The 17,143-nt window shown below is 41.8% G+C and overlaps 1 protein-coding gene and 1 long non-coding RNA gene across 6 annotated transcripts in view; one reads left to right on the forward strand and one right to left on the reverse strand.

Moving 5' to 3' along the window:
* Positions 1 to 11,800, forward strand: part of FARSB (phenylalanyl-tRNA synthetase subunit beta) — a 66,892-nt gene extending 55,092 nt beyond the window's left edge. For 3 of the 5 annotated variants that reach the window (XM_060151989.1, XM_060151991.1, XM_060151992.1), the window contains one exon: positions 10,493 to 10,632. Coding sequence is in view for 2 of the 5 variants with exons in the window: in XM_060151990.1 (XP_060007973.1) it covers positions 10,493 to 10,644 (152 nt within the window). In the remaining 3 variants the exon portion in view is untranslated. Of the gene's footprint in view, positions 1 to 10,492 lie in introns of all 5 variants that reach the window. The other 2 variants (XM_060151990.1, XM_060151993.1) reach the window with 1 other exon arrangement.
* Positions 11,801 to 13,396: 1,596 nt separating this feature from the next.
* Positions 13,397 to 16,574, reverse strand: LOC132522056 (uncharacterized). Its single transcript, XR_009541048.1, has 4 exons — positions 15,774 to 16,574; positions 15,425 to 15,637; positions 14,784 to 14,955; positions 13,397 to 13,827 (listed from the first exon to the last, which is right to left on the reverse strand). It is a non-coding gene; the product is annotated as an uncharacterized LOC132522056 (long non-coding RNA).
* Between the last annotated feature and the right edge of the window lie 569 nt (positions 16,575 to 17,143).

Consider the following 17,143-nt stretch of genomic DNA (forward strand, 5'->3'; position numbering starts at 1 on the left):
GATGTGGGGGATAATATAGGAAATATATTTCTGGGCTCATCTTATATAGTTTCTGCCTCAGACCTGCAATCAGCTATATTGCCAAGTGGCCCTGGTTCCTTTTAGTGCGAAATCAAAGTTAGATCACAATCTAGGTGCTAAGGTTGCTCATTGCTACTGAGTGAGTCATTGTTTCTAGGACTTTTTAGTACGCAGAGGAAAACCTTTTAAAAAAATTTTTTTTTTTTTTTTTAACGAAAAAGCCTTGAGTTCATATGGGTGGTTCCAATTTATATTCAGGATTAGAGGATTTTTACTTAATATGTTTGTCTTTATAGTTAGCTCTTTTTCTTTACATTGAAAATCTTGGTTCCTAATGAATTTACATTATTACCTATTTATCCATCTTTGTTTCAAAATATCAGTATTATTGCTAATAACATGATTGTTAGAAACAGTTTAAGCTTTATCTTCAGTTCTTTTTGTACTTAGAAAATATTCTACAAAATAAAGTACATTTTGACCAACATATTCCCAGTATTTCTTTTTATCAGGCAAGACTGTAGAAGCCTTAAATAACTAATGCTTGCACTGATTTTTAAAAATATTATATTAATTCACAGTCTGCTTTGTTTAAAGATTAGAAATGCATATTTTACTGTGGACTTTGGGGCAGTGGGGAGGCAGAACCTTAATCGAACATCCATTAGGTATCTGTCTTCTCTGGAGTTTCTTTCATCTGCCAGCACATCTCTTCCCTCCCCGTTATGCTGCCTTAAGAGAGACAGTCTTCAGTATATTACAACATTGCAGGAATCCCACAGATTGACATTCATTTAAAGCATCCCTGCTACTTTTATATAAACGATAGGCAGACCATCTGACTTCACTGAGGTCCCAGTTGTGGTTTTGATCTTGATGGATTATTTTGCTTTACGTTAGTGTTCAATAGCTTGGCCTAATCTCCACCTGCTTGAGAAATAAATGCCAATAGTCGCTTGGGTGAGGGCAACCCATCCCCCTCCTGGAAATACCTCTGAGCACCTGCTGGCCCTGGTGGGTCATGGGTCAGGAACGTTGTCTTCCTGCCGAGGGTTCTTCTAGGCCAAATAGGCCACATACAAGGCCGGCAGCTCGCCTTCAGTCCCCAGCCCTCCACACTTGCAGCCTTGCAGCCTTGTGTCTTAGTTGTTCCTTCTTCCACTCCTCCCCCTTCAGGACCCTGTACTCTCATTGTTCCCATTTTGCCCTTTTTAAAAAACTTTTCCTTTCAGGAAAGCATCTGACTTGAAGTTCAGTTGATACATATCAGTGTGAACTTAAGAGATGCTTTAATTTTTGGCATTCTTTCTCATTGTGAAAGGAGAAAAATTTGGTTCCTTTATGAAAATGTCAGGTTATTAGCTTTAAAAAGGGTGGGGCAAATTTAGTGGAATAGAAAAACCTCTCCATCTTCTGAAACCGCACCCAGTTGACAGCCACACACACACACTTCCTTATGTGAAAAGAGCGTGTTTGGAACAGGTGAAAGAAGAAACGTAGGAAACAGCAACATGGCCCAGTATATTAGCAAACAGGCAGACATTAATTACCTGCCTTTCTTTAAACAATAAACCGTGTGACAATAATTTTATTTCTTTTGAATGTTGAAGCCAGCCCATAAAGAGTAAACAGTTGAGCAGAAATATCAGATTAAATGCCTTGCTCTAAATGTCTCCAGAACTTCCTGTTGTCTGTTCTGTGAGGCCTGTTTTGATGTGTCCAGTATTCATCAGTAGCTGTTAAGTATTCTATCAATGTTGTTTTCGCAGCCACTACACTTTGACACTCTTCTTCCAGAAGGGAAGGGTTTCTGCTTATTCTCTTAATCCCTAAAGGCCCCTAGCTTGTTTGTGGATTGCATTCTCTGAACAAAGATCTCCTCTTGGAATTATTTTCCTGGGCTTTGATGCTTTTTTTTTTTCCACCAGTGGAACTGAAAAAAAAGGTAGTAAGTAGTTGGTACTATGCAAGGGAAAATTTTTTAAAAATCAGTGTTGTACAAAATAAGATCAGTATAATCTTATATTAAGTTTGTGGTTTGTTGGTACTACCATTGCTAGAAGTCCACTGTTTAACATTTTGATATGTAATTGAACTATACAATAATTGGCATTGTTTTACTTGTGTGGTACTACCTTTGGCAAAAGGAAGAAACCAAAAAAGAGCAACAAGTAACATACATGTTACAGGAGCCCTATTTATAACAGTGGATAATTGGAAACAACTCCAACATAAAATACTTCAAGAACAATTTGGCAGACTACTACATATAAATATAATGGCATATGATAAACGTGAATTATAAACTAAGTTGAAAAAGCAGATGTTAAGATGGTACAGACTCTAATTAAAATGATAGGGAGGGGCTTCCCTGGTGGCGTCGTGGTTGGGAGTCCGCCTGCCGATGAAGGGGATGCGGGTTCGTGCCCTGGTCCGGGAGGATCCCACATGCCGCGGAGTGGCTGGGCCCGTGAGCCATGGCCACTGAGCCTTCACGTCCGGAGCCTGTGCTCCGCAACGGGAGAGGCCACAGCGGTGAGAGGCCCGCGTACTGCAAAAAAAAAAAAAAAAAAATGATAGGGAAGAATACATTTTGTTGAGCCCTAGGAGGCATGATCAACTGTGATATAGTAACCGTAACTCTTGTGTGTTGGGTCAGGTCCTTCTGTTGTGTTAGCCCATGTGATTTAGGACTTAATTCCTTTATGCCAGTTTGTTCATCTGTAAAATGGGAATGATAATGTCTGTCCTGTCTGTACCACAGTGTTGTTGGGAGAGGCAGATATAAGAAGTTGGGACAGCATTTTGGAATGGGTGATCACTGTCCAGAGTACCCTCTGGGTAGATACTAGGTCTGCCCTTCAGGAAGTCAGCATTATATAAAAGAGTCACAGACTGGGGTTCAGGAAGGAACTGGGTTCTCAGCTCTGCTGTTACCTGGCTGTATGGTTTTCTTAACCTCTTTGGTATCCATTTTCTCATATTAGAAATAAAGGCATGGACAAAATCACTGCCAGGGTCATTTCCAGTTTTAAGATTCTGCGGGAGTTTAAATGGTTCAGAAGCAGTCTCTGCCGCAGGGCAGGGTCTAACGTAGCAGCTCTTTTTTCTTCGCCATTTTAGATGGTGTCACTGTGGTGCTTATTTATCTGTTTAAATTATTCCAGTCTTGTTTCAGGAATCTGGAACTTATTCTTTAAGGATGCCTGTGTTATATGGGATTTTTAAAAATGTAGTTCTGTCTTCCCTGGAAAGCTCTAGGTTTTGTCTATATCATGGTGTGTTAACAATATTGTAGAGCATACTTGGTTATGCCCTAAGGCTAGAGGTTGTCAGTCTTTTTTTTTTTTTAAAGGTTTTGTTTATTTAATTTTAAACCAGAGGAGGTTTGCAAACATGAAATGGACAGCTTGACCAAAAGTTTGAAAACACTATTCCCTAGGCCTTCTGTGCCTTGGGGCCACACACAGAGGTGTTCACTCTCTGGCCTATGCTATTGCTTGCCTCGGGCAAGTCCCCTAATCTCCTTGTGCTTCACTTTTTCCATCTGTAACTTGCCTGTCCTTGGGGCTTGGCCAGGGCTGCACTGGGACCAAGTCACTCCCTTTACTGGGGAAGGAAGGAGATGAGTAGAAAGCAGCGTACTTTGTTTTCACAATCTCATTATTCTCTTTTTCTTCTACACTCCCTACTTGTCTGCTGAAGTTTAATTCTGAAACTACAGCACATCTATGATAATGACATGTTTGAGGTTATGTTTATTCCATGCTGGCCAAAGGTCTCAATTGAGTAGGTTAACTAATTGTGAAATTACAGATGCAGTCTCAAACACTCTACATTTCCATTCTTTCCTTTAATTAGCCCTAGAACAGTCTCTCTATTGTTGTGGTTTTATTATTTTACTATAACTGTGGAGAAAGTATTGATAATACCTTGCTCATATTTGGTTGGAGAAATTGTCCTTTAAAGGTTTTTATCAGATGAAAGACTGGGAAAGACCCATTTTATTGACCCAGGAAGGCAGGATGATGGTCCATACCTTTTATTTTTGAGTTTTTATTCTGTATCTGTCCAATGAACATTTAAGAAATGTGAAAATTTGGGAGGAAATGATTCAAGTGCCAGACAAATGTAGGATATGTTGGCACTATTTTGGAATAGGAATTTTCAAAACAAGCCAATAGACAGGGCACTTGTTAACCTAGAGTTAAAAATCCTTTGGTTTTACACAAATTAAAATTGAGACGGATTTAAAATTGCAACTAGATGTATCACGTTTAAGTTCTCCTAACTTTTTTTTTTTAATATAAATTTTCAGGGCTTATATTGCTTCTTTTTAATAAATTTATTTGTTTTTATTTTGGGCCGTGTTGGGTCTTTGTTGCTGCGTGGGCTTTCTCTAATGGCGGTGAGCGGGGGCTACTCTTCATTATGGTGCGCAGGCTTCTCATTGTGGTGGCTTCTCTTGTTGCGGAGCACCGGCTCTAGGAGCGCGGGCTCAGTAGTTGTGGTTCGCGGGCTATAGAGCACAGGCTCAGTAGTTGTGGCGCACGGGCTTAGTTGCTCCACGGCATGTGGGATCTTCCCGGACCAGGGCTCAAACCCGTGTCCCCTGCATTGGCAGGCGGATTCTTAGCCACTGTGCCACCAGGGAAGACCCTCTCCTAACATTCTTGACCCTCTTCAGGTTATGAAATATGAGTATGTGTGTATGAGAGACAGTTAAGATCAGACTTTAAACTAGATCCTAAGGGCTTCCTCCTGTGAGCGCAGGCTCCCGCTCTGCGTCCGTGTTGTGGGTGTAGGTGGGCCCAGTGCTCCTCTCCCGTCCAGTTGCCTCTGCGTTAAGGGTTAACGAAGTCTGCAGGTGTGTTGGGATTAGCACTGTAAAGTTGTGTAAGGGGTTTTTCTTTCTTTTGATCTTCAGAAAGGGATGAAAGATAGCCATTAAACTCAAGGGATTAGGTCCCCTCTCTTTAAAGACTTTAGGTACCATAAATATTTCACTTCAGATATAAGGTGAAGACTTGTATATATCTGGGGGGAAATGGGTGTTTTATATTACCAGTTGGAAATTATTCAGTCTCCATTTACAAATTAAATGGTCTTTGCAGAGAACTTCTCTTCCAACCCGGAGTGTACTAAGATCTGAAAAAAATGTGTGTGTTTATATCGTGGTAGTTATGCCAATTTTTCCTCCTCATATTCCTAAACCTTTTCTTTTTATAAGTTCATGTCTTATCTACATTGTGCCTTTTCCGCCCTGGGTGCTCCCTCATTCCACTGAGGCACTCCAAAACTCCTGGTTCTAAAACTTAGAGAACAACCACCCTTAAGAATTATACCCTGCTCACATGTTATAAGTGTGTGGTCGGGTTTTTGGGGTTTTTTTTTAAGCCTTATATTTTGTTTTGTTTTGTTTTTTCCTTTAAATTAACATTATTTAGAAAAGGAAAGTGAGGTTGATGTGCTGGTGGCATAGTTAGTTATGGTTACTACATTTTCAGAAAGTGGTAGGAGACCAGAAGAAAGTCCTGCATGGGAAATTATAATTGCAGCCCCATTCTACTCTTGGCCAGTCACCTACTCTGTCAGTTTCACTCCAGAATGGAACATTGGGTTTTATTTTATTTTTTTCCCTTTGTGTGATTTCCTAGGATGGGTTACTGGACGGTGGAATGGATAATTTTATATGTATCTAATTGTATTAGAATTAGGGCCCCGGGGGAGGAAAGGATAGGGTTTGGGTAGATGCCAGCCCTAGAGTCAGCCTATTAAGTGATTACTCCTTCCTCCCACCCCATAATACATCATCAGTTATTTAGAACAGATTTAAAACACATTCTGTTGGCCCAGTGGCTTACTATATTTATATAATTCCGCATTTTGTGTTTTGTCCCTGAATTTGGGGACTTATGTGTGGTTATTTTTATTAAAGCTCATGATGATAGCTTCTATTATTGGCTGTGGTGTATGGGATACACTGACATTCCTTTTCCAGTGTTCCCCACCCTCCTTTTAATTTTGTTCTTTTTATTATGGAAAATTTGATAAAGTACCAGATTGAAGGCAGTTACAGTATGTGGATTTGAACCCCAACGTATGTATTAGTAATGTGAAGAAAGGGAAAAGTAAAATTGTGAGTGGATGATTTTTAGAGATGGATTATATAAAATACCAGATGAATGAGTTGAAAACAGCCAATGGCAGGGGTATTAAAGATTAAGGAATTAAGCCTCATGCTTGATAACACCATGGAGCTTTCAGATTAAGGGTCTGCTCAGTTACCGCCTTAAGCTTCTACTTCCGATGCTTCACAAAATTATAGGAATAACTCTATGTGTAAAGCTTATCCGAACTTTGGGCCTATAATATTACTCCAAAAGAAAGACGGGGGCAAAAAGAAACTGTGAAAGGTGTTTGGCAACGAGCAAGAGAGGGAGCTCACAAACTCTTTGAAGGTCAATTAGCCAGAAAATGTGCTGAAGACTGGGTGCTGTGCTGATTACTGGCCCAAGAATTGCCCCCAAGGTCCTCAAAGTGGTCCTGCCGTTTGAGCACAGAGAGACAATTATAGACCTTGAGGAGATGCTACAAAAGCTTTAATTAAGGGACTTACTTACACCCCACTAAGTTCTGGAAATTAAATTCTTGTTTGTGCTTAACTGATGTTTCTTTTGTCTGGGTTTCCACATGTACTTCAACAGAGGACACTATTTTTCTCAAGTCTGTTTTCCGTTCGAAGCCATTTTGCTGTGATGGATACCAGCAAAGCTGAGGGTTTAAACGGTATAAGGAACGAGATAGAAAAGTGGGCCGAGAGGCTTTTTGCTGGAGAGTGTTTTGGGCACAGGTTGAAAATTGTAGTATTTATGTACCTTGGTACAACAGTAAACCAGAACTCTGTTTGGGCCTAGATGGGTGATTAAAAGAAAAGGAAGGTACTGTGTAGAATTTGAATTTCAGAATTCCCACTCACAAGGCAGCATGATTTCCCTTGAATTGGCAGCTTTATGACTCTGGACACAGCAGGCTGCTCTTGTCCAGAAATATTTTTGTTTGCTAATGAGATCAAAGTAGCCTCTGGCTACCATCCAGGTCTGATTTTTCCTAAGCCTAGACCCATATTTAGGTTCCATTCAGATGTGACTTCTTTTACTTCTGGAAAGACTCTGATTTAAGTTGCCTTGGTCCTAACTAGAGCATTGTGATCACATTGATCCGCTGAGCTCCCCTCCTGCTGATGGAGGAGATGCTCTCATCTTTGAACTCGGGCCTAATTGCTGCCTTAGTGGGGTGTGTTCCCTTTTTTTTGTTAGTGAAGCAATTCTCTTTTTCATCTGCCCTTCTTTGAAGCCATTCACTTCTGTCTGCAAAGTTTGGTTTGAACCATAAAGATTTTTTAAAAGCACTGAGAAATGCTTATGTTCTAGTAACTTAAAATTGTCTCTCAGTATTTCTAGTTCACATACATCAGTCAGGTGGTACAGTTTCTCTCTGGGCCCCTTACAGACTTGAAGGCACTTCTGTGTGCCTCTCAGTTTGTCTGAAGGAGAGACCTTTAGCCTTGCTGTAACTCAACAGAGGCATCAATCAGCAAATCTTAAGACCTTGTAGAAATGAAAAATGGCAAGAAAGTTAAAATTGTCATCACAGGTTAAAATGTGCAGTTTTCGGCAAAGTGGAGTTTATACAGAAATCGCATTAGTGGGCTTAATTTTCACATGTGGATGGGAAGGGGAGCGTTAGCATTGGATGAGAGGGCAGAGGACCCCTTTGGTGCCTGCTTCACTGCGAAGCAGCTCCTCTGTGGGGAGGGCCTCTGACCCGGGACAGTTTAGGATGCTGTAGTGACTGGGACGGGTCCGTGCTGGGCTGAGAGCTTTTGATAGGTGTCATTTAGAATGTTCCCACACCTGGATATGTTTTAAATAATGCATAATATGAATTTCAGTTCTTTTTGCTTTTCTTCGGAAAGGGGGAAAATTCTATTTAATGATATGAATATTCTTTTGTTTGACCAAGTATTTAGCTGGTTAGTGAGCTTCAGCAGTTTGGTGCAAACTTCTGGAGAGAGAGAGGTCCAGCTGGCTTATCATGCTTGCCAGCTGAAGAAGAACGTGACTGCATTTTGCTTAAAAAGCTCTGATTCAAAAAGTTGCTTTATGACGTAAAAATTCTAAGTTCTTATCTCTTAGGCTTTATTTTGCTAACACTGTCAGAGCTAGCACATCTGGCTTAGATTCTAAAATAGTTTGGTTTTATGCTTCAGTTAAAATGAATCCAATCACATTGGAATTTGAAGATAGATAAAAAGGAAGGATTTGGGTACAGTGAGGATTCTTAAACATAGCAAGGTTATCAGGGAAGTTCTCGAAAACTTCCTCTCTGAATGGCCTTTAAAAATAATCTGGAAAAAGAAAAAAATAATCTGGTATCTTTTTCAGATAGTGTAGTTTATTCAGATGTAATTCTGTATAAGGGGTGCCAGGGGTGATGGAATAAATGACTTTGGGGCAGGCCTTTCAGCTCTGATTCTTGGTTATACCACTTTCCACCAACACTTTTACAGACTTGTCATGTGAATATTTATTTGGTGGCAGAGGGGGGTGGTCTTTTTTTGGGGGGGGCCCACACTGTATGGCATGCAGGATCTTAGTTCCCCGACCAGGCATTGAACCCATGCCCCCTGCATTGGGAGCATGGAGTCTTAACCACTGGACCTCCAGGGAGTACAACTTATGTGTTTTATTTTTGGCCTGGTTTTATCTTTTAAGTTAGGTTTTTTATTTTGACAGAATTAAAACATGCCATCTTTGTCAGATTTAGCAATATTTGTCTCTCTCTTAGGCTGTACATTATCGATGCAGTATGGTTTCTGTATTATTTTATTTGATCCCTCTCTCCAAGTGTGGATTAATGCACGTAGCCAAACAATTATGAACTTCAAATGCAGTTCATTGAAATTTTTGCTTTAATGGTGAAGCAGAATTATTTAGTTTGGGGGCATGTGAGAAACAAGGCCACCTTATAATTCAACCAGGTTGCTTTGGGGTTATTTAAGAATGACAGTTAAAAATATCTTTCAGGAAAACATCCTTCTGTATAGTCGTCCTGTGTCTCTGTGGTGTGACGGGTGCTGACTTAATGGTAGCGCGCGCGCGCACACACACACACACACACACACACACACACACACAGTTCTGTGTTTCTTCCTTATGCTGACCTTGGAACCATTAGTAGAGACTCAGAAGTTTACTCTTTCATAAGTAACGCACTCACTCTGAAATGGCGGGCTGGAGGCTTGTGGCTCGGCATTTTATAGTTGATGCCAGTAGATGTTTTGGGTGAATCAGTCAGGAGCTGCGGACCTAATACCTTTACAAGTTGGTGATGAGAGAAGTGAGTCAGCATTGGCGTTAACCTCAGTGGAGTATGGAGCGTTGATGCGTCCCTGTGGCACTGGTAACTTAGTGACTCTGCAGTGGGCCTGTACGTTTGTCTGCTCGCTTGTTTTTAGCTGTTTAAACCTCAAGAACTGTTACTGGGTTAGTAAGCCATAGCCATGCCTTGGCACCCAGATGGTGAGGGAACCTTCTGCCTGTCTTGAGTAAATCAGAGGCCAACCCGGCCTTGCCCTGGGGCTGGCCTCTGCTGCGGGTTTACAGTACATGCGCCAGAACTGCTTAGGAAGTTCTCTTTCCCACAGGAATGTGGGTCACATTCTGGTACAAGGCCTACGCCTGCCGATGACACTGCAGCTCGCGTTTCTCTATGGAATGAGGTAGAAAAGAGTGATGTTTTGAATAGTACATGAATTCAGTGTAGGCTTTAATCCAGCAAGTATTACTATGGAAAAACCTGTTTCAAAACAGGTTCTTCCCAGGCAAAGTCGTTGGTTTTACATTTCATTTTTCCCTTTGTCCTCTGTAGAGCAGTTCCACGTCTGCATACTTCCCAAGTCTTCTCCCACCTCTGCTCCTTCAGCCTCCTTTTCATCCTTCCTGGACCGCTGTGATAAAAAACACAGGGCCCTGATTTTCATATTTGCCCCTAACCTTTTCTTTCCTTATAAAATGCTTCTTTTTTTCAACATCTTTATTGGAGTATAATTGCTTTACAATGGTGTGTTAGTTTCTTGCTTTATAACAAAGTGAATCAGTTATACATATACGTATAGCCCCATATCTCTTCCCTCTTGCGTCTCCCTCCCTCCCACCCTCCCTATCTCACCCCTCTAGGTGGTCACAAGCACCGAGCTGATCTCCCTGTGCTATGCGGCTGCTTCCCACTAGCTGTCTCAAATGCTTCTTTTTAAGACCAGAAAGTGTGAGGGAGCACTCTTATTTCATGGCCAGTGGTTTAAAGAAGAATAGTTATTTTTCAAAGTAGACTAGTGAGCTTTCAATGTTAAATGTCTATTGACATTTTTTCCAGGAGAAACGTTGATTTTTCTCTCCCTGTTTTTCAGGCCCTGCATTCTTCCCCGGGCGATGTGCTGAGATCTTTGCCCGGGGTCAGAGCATCGGGAAGCTGGGGGTCCTTCATCCTGATGTCATCACCAAATTCGAGCTGACCATGCCCTGCTCCTGCGTGGAAATCAACATTGAGCCGTTTTTGTGAAGACGGGTCTCTGTTGTGTGGTTCTCGCCCCGAAGGTCCCTCTCTCCTCCTAGGTGCCCTTTAGTTGTCCCCACAGTAAGTCAGTCCACTTGTGCTTGTGCATTAATGTTGAATAAAGTAGAAAGCAGTGTCTGGCTCCGTGGGTGGTACTGCCATCCCCGCATCAGGCCAGCTTGTACGTGAGAGCCCAGTGGGGGGCCAGGAGCTGTTCTGAGAAACAGAGAAGCTCTCCACCCATCAGAGCCTCTCACCATCACGTCTGCAGGACAGAATCCTGTTCTTTTCCCTGATGAAATGAGATAGCTGATTAGAGCACACGTACGAGATTAACTAAGAATTTTTAGTTCTTATTTTCTATGTTTGATGCATGTTCATCACTGGGAAACAATAACAGCATTTTTAGAAAACTTTTAAGAATTAGTGATGGTGTAATAGTTACAGCCTTTGAAGTCATCTTAAAGTGAAAGAAAAATGCACATATATTCAAAGTATTTGAGGGTGCATCGGTATTGGCTACTCTGTGATACTCAGAGATGGGGTTTGTGGACACACAGCACAGATTCATTCTGCTAGAAGAGTTAAAAGGGACACACTGGTACCAGTGCACTATGAACATTAGGAAACAATGAAGAACTTATTTTTGTCCTAGGCCATACATTTTATTGTTGTCAGTGTTATAAAATCATGGCTTTAAATAATTAATATAGCTACTAGTTTCTGTCTTATTTTATACAGAGGTATTAGGTCTCTCCTTCTCTGAAGCTAAGCTTCTGCCTTGTCTTAACCTCCTAATTTACTTTAATACTTTGATCTAGAATCCTCCAGTAGGTACCATGTATTGAAAAAAGCTGGGTGTAATGTTTGAGAAAAGTTCTGTTACTGTTGAGATGATATGAAACACAATAAACTGTAAAAACAACTTCAAAGTAAGTCCCTGTAGAAATAGCTAATAAGGATAGACAAGAATTTTGTATATGGAGCTTTTGCTGCACCTAATACTAATATTACTACCTTGAATCAGGGCAGCAATGTCCAGCTTAGCAAGATTTGTGAATGTACAGACTGCCATCTCCTCCTTCCCAATCCCATTGTAAGCTGATCCTTACATTTCAGTAATGAAGTGAGATACGCCCATTAAAAATAATGCTCGTCAGAAGGTTTGTGTCCAGCATTCATAGATTTCTTATAACGTAAGACAACCCAGTTTTTAAAAAACGGACAAAAGATGTGAACAGACATTTCCCAAAAGAAGATAAATGAAATAAGCACATGAAAAGATGCTCAACATCATTAGTCATCAGGGAAATGCAAAGAAAAAAATAAATACGAATTAATATGGCTAAAATTAAAAAGACTGACTATACCAAGTGTTGGCAAGACTGGAACTTTCATGTGTGGCTGGTGGGAATGTAAAGGGATAACGGCCACTTTGGAAAATAGTTTTGCAATATGTTAAATCATGAAACATACATCTGCCATCTGGCCATTCTACTGCTAGGTTTACTCTACTCATATGGCCATACAAAGATTTTTATGCAAATGTTCACAGCAGTGTTTTTCAAACAGATGAATGGATAAACAAATTATAGTATATCTGTACTATGGAATGCTTCTCCGCCAAAAAAAAAACGACTGATACTCAGAACAACATGAATGAATCTCAAAACACTAAGTCCAAGAAGCCAGATGCAAGACTACAAGTGATTCCATTTATATGAAGTTCTAGAAAAGTCAAATTGATTGACTGGCTAGAGCCTGTGGAAGGGAAATTGACTGCAGAGAGTTAAGAGGAAACTCTTTGGGGTGATGGAAATATCTATACCTTAATTAAGGAGGTTGTTAAAATGTAGGTTACACCTCAGTAAAGCTGGGAGTGAAAAATTAATGCAACATGTTGTATTTTAATACGAACACCAGCAGATGCACACAAAGGGTGAAAGCATGAATTTTAGAATCGGCATGTCTGCGCACGATGGCTTACTGGTCCACTACCGTTAGTGAGACATTCTCCCCCAGTTTCAAGTTCGCTATGATTGAAATCAGGGTGAGTCATGTGATAGCCATTGTTGAAGTGGGTGGAGCCATGAGTTCTGTTAGCAGCCAGCCACCTGGATAATTTTTGGATGGTCAGAAACAACTTGTAATGAAAAACCCAGTGATACCTAACTGTATATCCCAGCATGAAAGGGGTAAGAAGATCAACTCCATCCATCATGTGGAGGTTTCTGCCCTCTGAAGCAGGAGACAGCAGGAAGAATAACAATATCGGGTACATGAGAAGAAGAAGAAACGAATCTTCGGCTTAGAGTGGAGGCTCCGCAGCCAGATCGTCTTACACTCGCCCCTGTGAGGCATTTGAACTGGAGCCAGAGCAGTCTGTGGGCACTGCCTGCCAGAAAGCTTTTGCTGGAGAAGACACACCTGTGTAGCAAAAACTGGGAGCCCTCGTATTAAAAGAGGAATTAGATATAATTGAGTCCTGTTCTAGCTTACAGATAACTTCTGCAGCCTGACATTCTTGCATTACTCTTCAGTTTATAAAGTATTTTCACATGCGATTTTGTCTCAACATTTTAATTTCTTGGTTTAACAATTGTAGGAGGGAGTTAGAATAGGGATTCTCCCTGACTTATAGGATGAGAACAATTGACAGAGATTAATAATGTGCCCAGATGTCACATGGCTAAAACGTGGGTTTGTGACACCTAGTAAGAGTGACGTAGAGCCCATGGGTCAGTCAGTGTTTGGCGTTATTTACCTACTTACCCAAATGCTGAGGTTTTCTTTTTTTAACCAGTTTTGTTTTTTATATATAAAATACTAAAAAACAAAAAATTAAAACTTCACTACTTTAAAAAACTGTACAAACTAAGACCATCCCAACCTAATTTACCCTTCCTCCCGCAATCCTCTAAAGTAACTAACCATTGTTAACAGTTCACGTTGTTTCTGACGTTTTCCTTAGACAGTCAGACCCACACACATGCTCAGTTTTGGGGTCATGCTTTACTTACTGGTTTCTATTTTCTATAGTGTATATCATGACATTTCACTTAATATGTCCCATTTTTCCAGGCCAGTACCTTGAGACCTAGCTTTTAAATGATACAAAGTCCTATCGCGTGGATGTCCATAATTTGTTCAGCTCTTCCTCTGCTGATGAACCTTCTGTTGTTGCCAACTCTGCAATTACAAAGAGTGCTCCAGTGGACTTCCGTATGCCTCCCCCTAAAATAGCACTGGCTTAGGGACCATGAAAAACCATCCCTAAAGATGCAAGACTGTAACTATCCACATTTGGTATTGTCTTGGATATTTGAATACCACACTGGAATATCTTAGATATTTCTTAGATGTGACTTTTGTTCTTGAGCTGTATATAATCTCAGTACGTTCGATTTCTCAATGCAGGGCATATGAAATTCTGCTATTACCTTTCACACAGGAGTAGCCTAACTAGGAACCAGCTCGCCTAGCCACTGCTTCTGCCCTCAGTAGTGATGGGCTCAGCACACACAATCTTTTGTCTCGGTGTTAGCCTCTGTGCTTGGTGTTTCCTGTAAATGTCACTGACCCCAGTGCTTGGTACTGACTTGGCTCTTTTGTCTGTTTCATCCAAAAGCTAACAGGTGGCCTTAAAGCAATACAACTGCCTTCAGCAAAATATTTCCTCTAAATAAGAAAAGCATTTGACATCTGATCTTCTGAGTTGTGACTTACTATAAGGAGCTTGAATAATTTTAGGTATATAATTTTTTTTTAAAGTAGAGGATGGGGCTTCCCTGGTGGTGCAGTGGTTAAGAATCCACCTGCTAATGCAGCAGACACGGGTTCGAGCCCTGGTCCGGGAAGATCCCACATGCAACAGAGCAACTAAGCCCGTGCACCACAACTACTGAAGCCCACGCATCTAGAGTCCGTGCTCCGCCACAAGAGAAGCCACCACGATGAGAAGCCCACGTGCCAAAATGAAGAGCAGCCCCTGCTCACCGCAACTAGAGAAAGCCCGCATACAGCAACAAAGACCCAACGCAGCCAAAAAGAAATAGATAAAATAACTTAAAACAAACAAGCAAAAAAACTTAAAAAAAAAAAAAGTAGAGGATGGCATATGTAATCAGATTCAAGGCAGGGCTCACCTCTGGGACAATCTGTGAGCAGCTCCCTAAGGCCCCTGACCAGAGTCCATGTGGGGCAATCGGCCTCCTTGGACAAAGGAGCCACATGGCAAGTACTTGACGACAATCCGGGTGATTTTCATTTCCACTACCGCCTGCTTTGTTTTCAGGTTTCCTGCCCACCTTCAACTTTCTAGTAAACAGAAAGGATGACTGTAAACATGTAGACTGTGGGTTGAACAAACACCTCCAGGAGAGGGTTTAATTGAATTATGTATGGCTAAAGCCCTGTTTCTTCTCTCTCATGTGACCCATGCAGTGCAGTAAAAACATACTTGAGGCCCACACTCAGGTTCTTCACTCCTCATCCATAGGTTTGGGCTTGATTGTCTCGGTTTAAGGAAATCAGGAACATGACATGTTCTGCATTAGAACACATTTTGAAAAAGCCCTCCCCCACCCCCCCAGGTGTTAGGAGGTGCTGGCATGAGAGAACTGCTCCAGCATTTGAATTATAGGACTTGTCAGACATGCAAAGCAAATCTGCCCTTAAATATTAAGACAGAAAAGTGAGGATGTTGAGGAAATGTGCCTGCTTGGTTCCAAACCTGGTAGAAGAAGAAATTTCCTACATTCCACCCACCCCTAAAATGAGTACCTACTTAGCGCCAACAAGAAACCAGTTGTAACGGAGGCAAACCCATGTAGACATCCACACTGGTGCTGAAAGGCTACTCAGAGACGGACGGGATTCTCTGGAGATCTCTTAGCTGTGACTGTCGGGCACAACGTTTAAACACAGAGCACTGGCAGTGAGCCTGCGGCAGATGAAGTAAAATAAGCCAGACGGAAAGGTGCCCCAATAGCGAACCATGCTGTAGGGAGGAGAGAGATCGTGTAGGTGAGACAACCTGTGGGAAACCCTGAGCACCACTGTCACGGGGAGGCCCTGGACAGGGTTTGTTCTGGAGCTTAATGAAAACAAGCATGGATCGGCTGGACCTGACTGACCTCCCCTCCAGTCTTCAAGTTAGTTCAGCGTCTTGCATCCTAGTTGATCCATACATGTAGTCTTTACTCCCTTCTTCCCAAGGAACATTTTCCTCCTTTGCTTACCCATCTACAAATCCAAATGAAATACGTAAAGCAATGGTTTTCAACACATTAGACACCAGGCAACGAAGGCCAGTGATCCCCCGAGAGATAGAAAAGAAACAAGGTGAGGCCTGTGATTCTCCAGCTTACGGCCTGGAGAGAGTCCAGGCTGTGGTGCAGCGGTGGGGACCCAGGTGGAGGTTGGAGGTCTCCAGGAGTTGAGATGGAGCTGGGAGTCCACAGAGGCTGAAGCGGCTAGAGTTGGCAGGGAAGCGGTAAGAGCCGAGGAGAGATAGGCAGAGGCCCCGCCCTTGAGTCTTAAGTTGAGCACTGCCAGTGCGTGCATGTGAGGGAACTGCTCAGGAAGAGGAGACCGCCTGGAACATCCACAGACGTGAGGGAACCGCCCTGGGAGCCCACACGAGGTGGGCCGGAGCTAGCAAACCTCGGAACCCATGGGGAGAGTACCCAGATGGGCTTTGCCTCCGTAGTGGGGAGACCAACTCGAGACTAAGCGTTACTCTGGTTCAACCAATAAAGCTTAAAAGTAAGGTCCAGAAGAATCAAACTACTTCCAAGGAATGAACTGTGTCCTAGAACAAAGAATATGTATAGTGATAAAAAAAATATCCAGCACCCAACACTGTAAACGTCACAGTATCTGGCATCCAATAAAAAAAGTATCAGGCAAAGAAACTGGCAAATACAACCAATAGGAAGGGGGAAAATGAATAAAAAAAACAGACTGAAAAATTACCTAGCTGATAAAATTAATAGACAAGGATATTATAACTCTATCCCATATCTTTAAGAAGCCAGAGCGAAGATTGAACAAGTCGAGACGTGGAAGATGGATATTTTCAATTTCTAACAATGAAAAAACTATGATGTTGGAGATAAAGTAGAAAGGGATACCCTGATGAAAATACTATTACCTATTTAATAGCAGCAGAACTGATTGACTCACTTCATGAAGAATTTACGTTAAGCTGTGGTTTTATTCCCCCACAGCAAAAATAGTTTTCCAGCCAAATATTTTTATCAGTACCTAATTAAGATGGCTAAAATGGTCTGTGCTTAGTGTGCCCTGTGCACAGTTTCCCCTGTCACAGGGTCATCCACCTGGTTCCCACAAGACCCTGCAGACTGGAAGCCCAGGAGACCCTGGCCCCTATTTAGGCTCACGCATGCAGGTAGATGGCATGATGGCAGTACCAACTGTCACCCTGCCCCACCCGCAGCGCTCTAAGGCTGGCTTTGTGTGAATTGAAGAGGCATCGACATTC

This window comes from Lagenorhynchus albirostris, chromosome 6, assembly GCF_949774975.1.
Source record: "Lagenorhynchus albirostris chromosome 6, mLagAlb1.1, whole genome shotgun sequence".
Classification (NCBI taxonomy): domain Eukaryota; kingdom Metazoa; phylum Chordata; class Mammalia; order Artiodactyla; family Delphinidae; genus Lagenorhynchus; species Lagenorhynchus albirostris.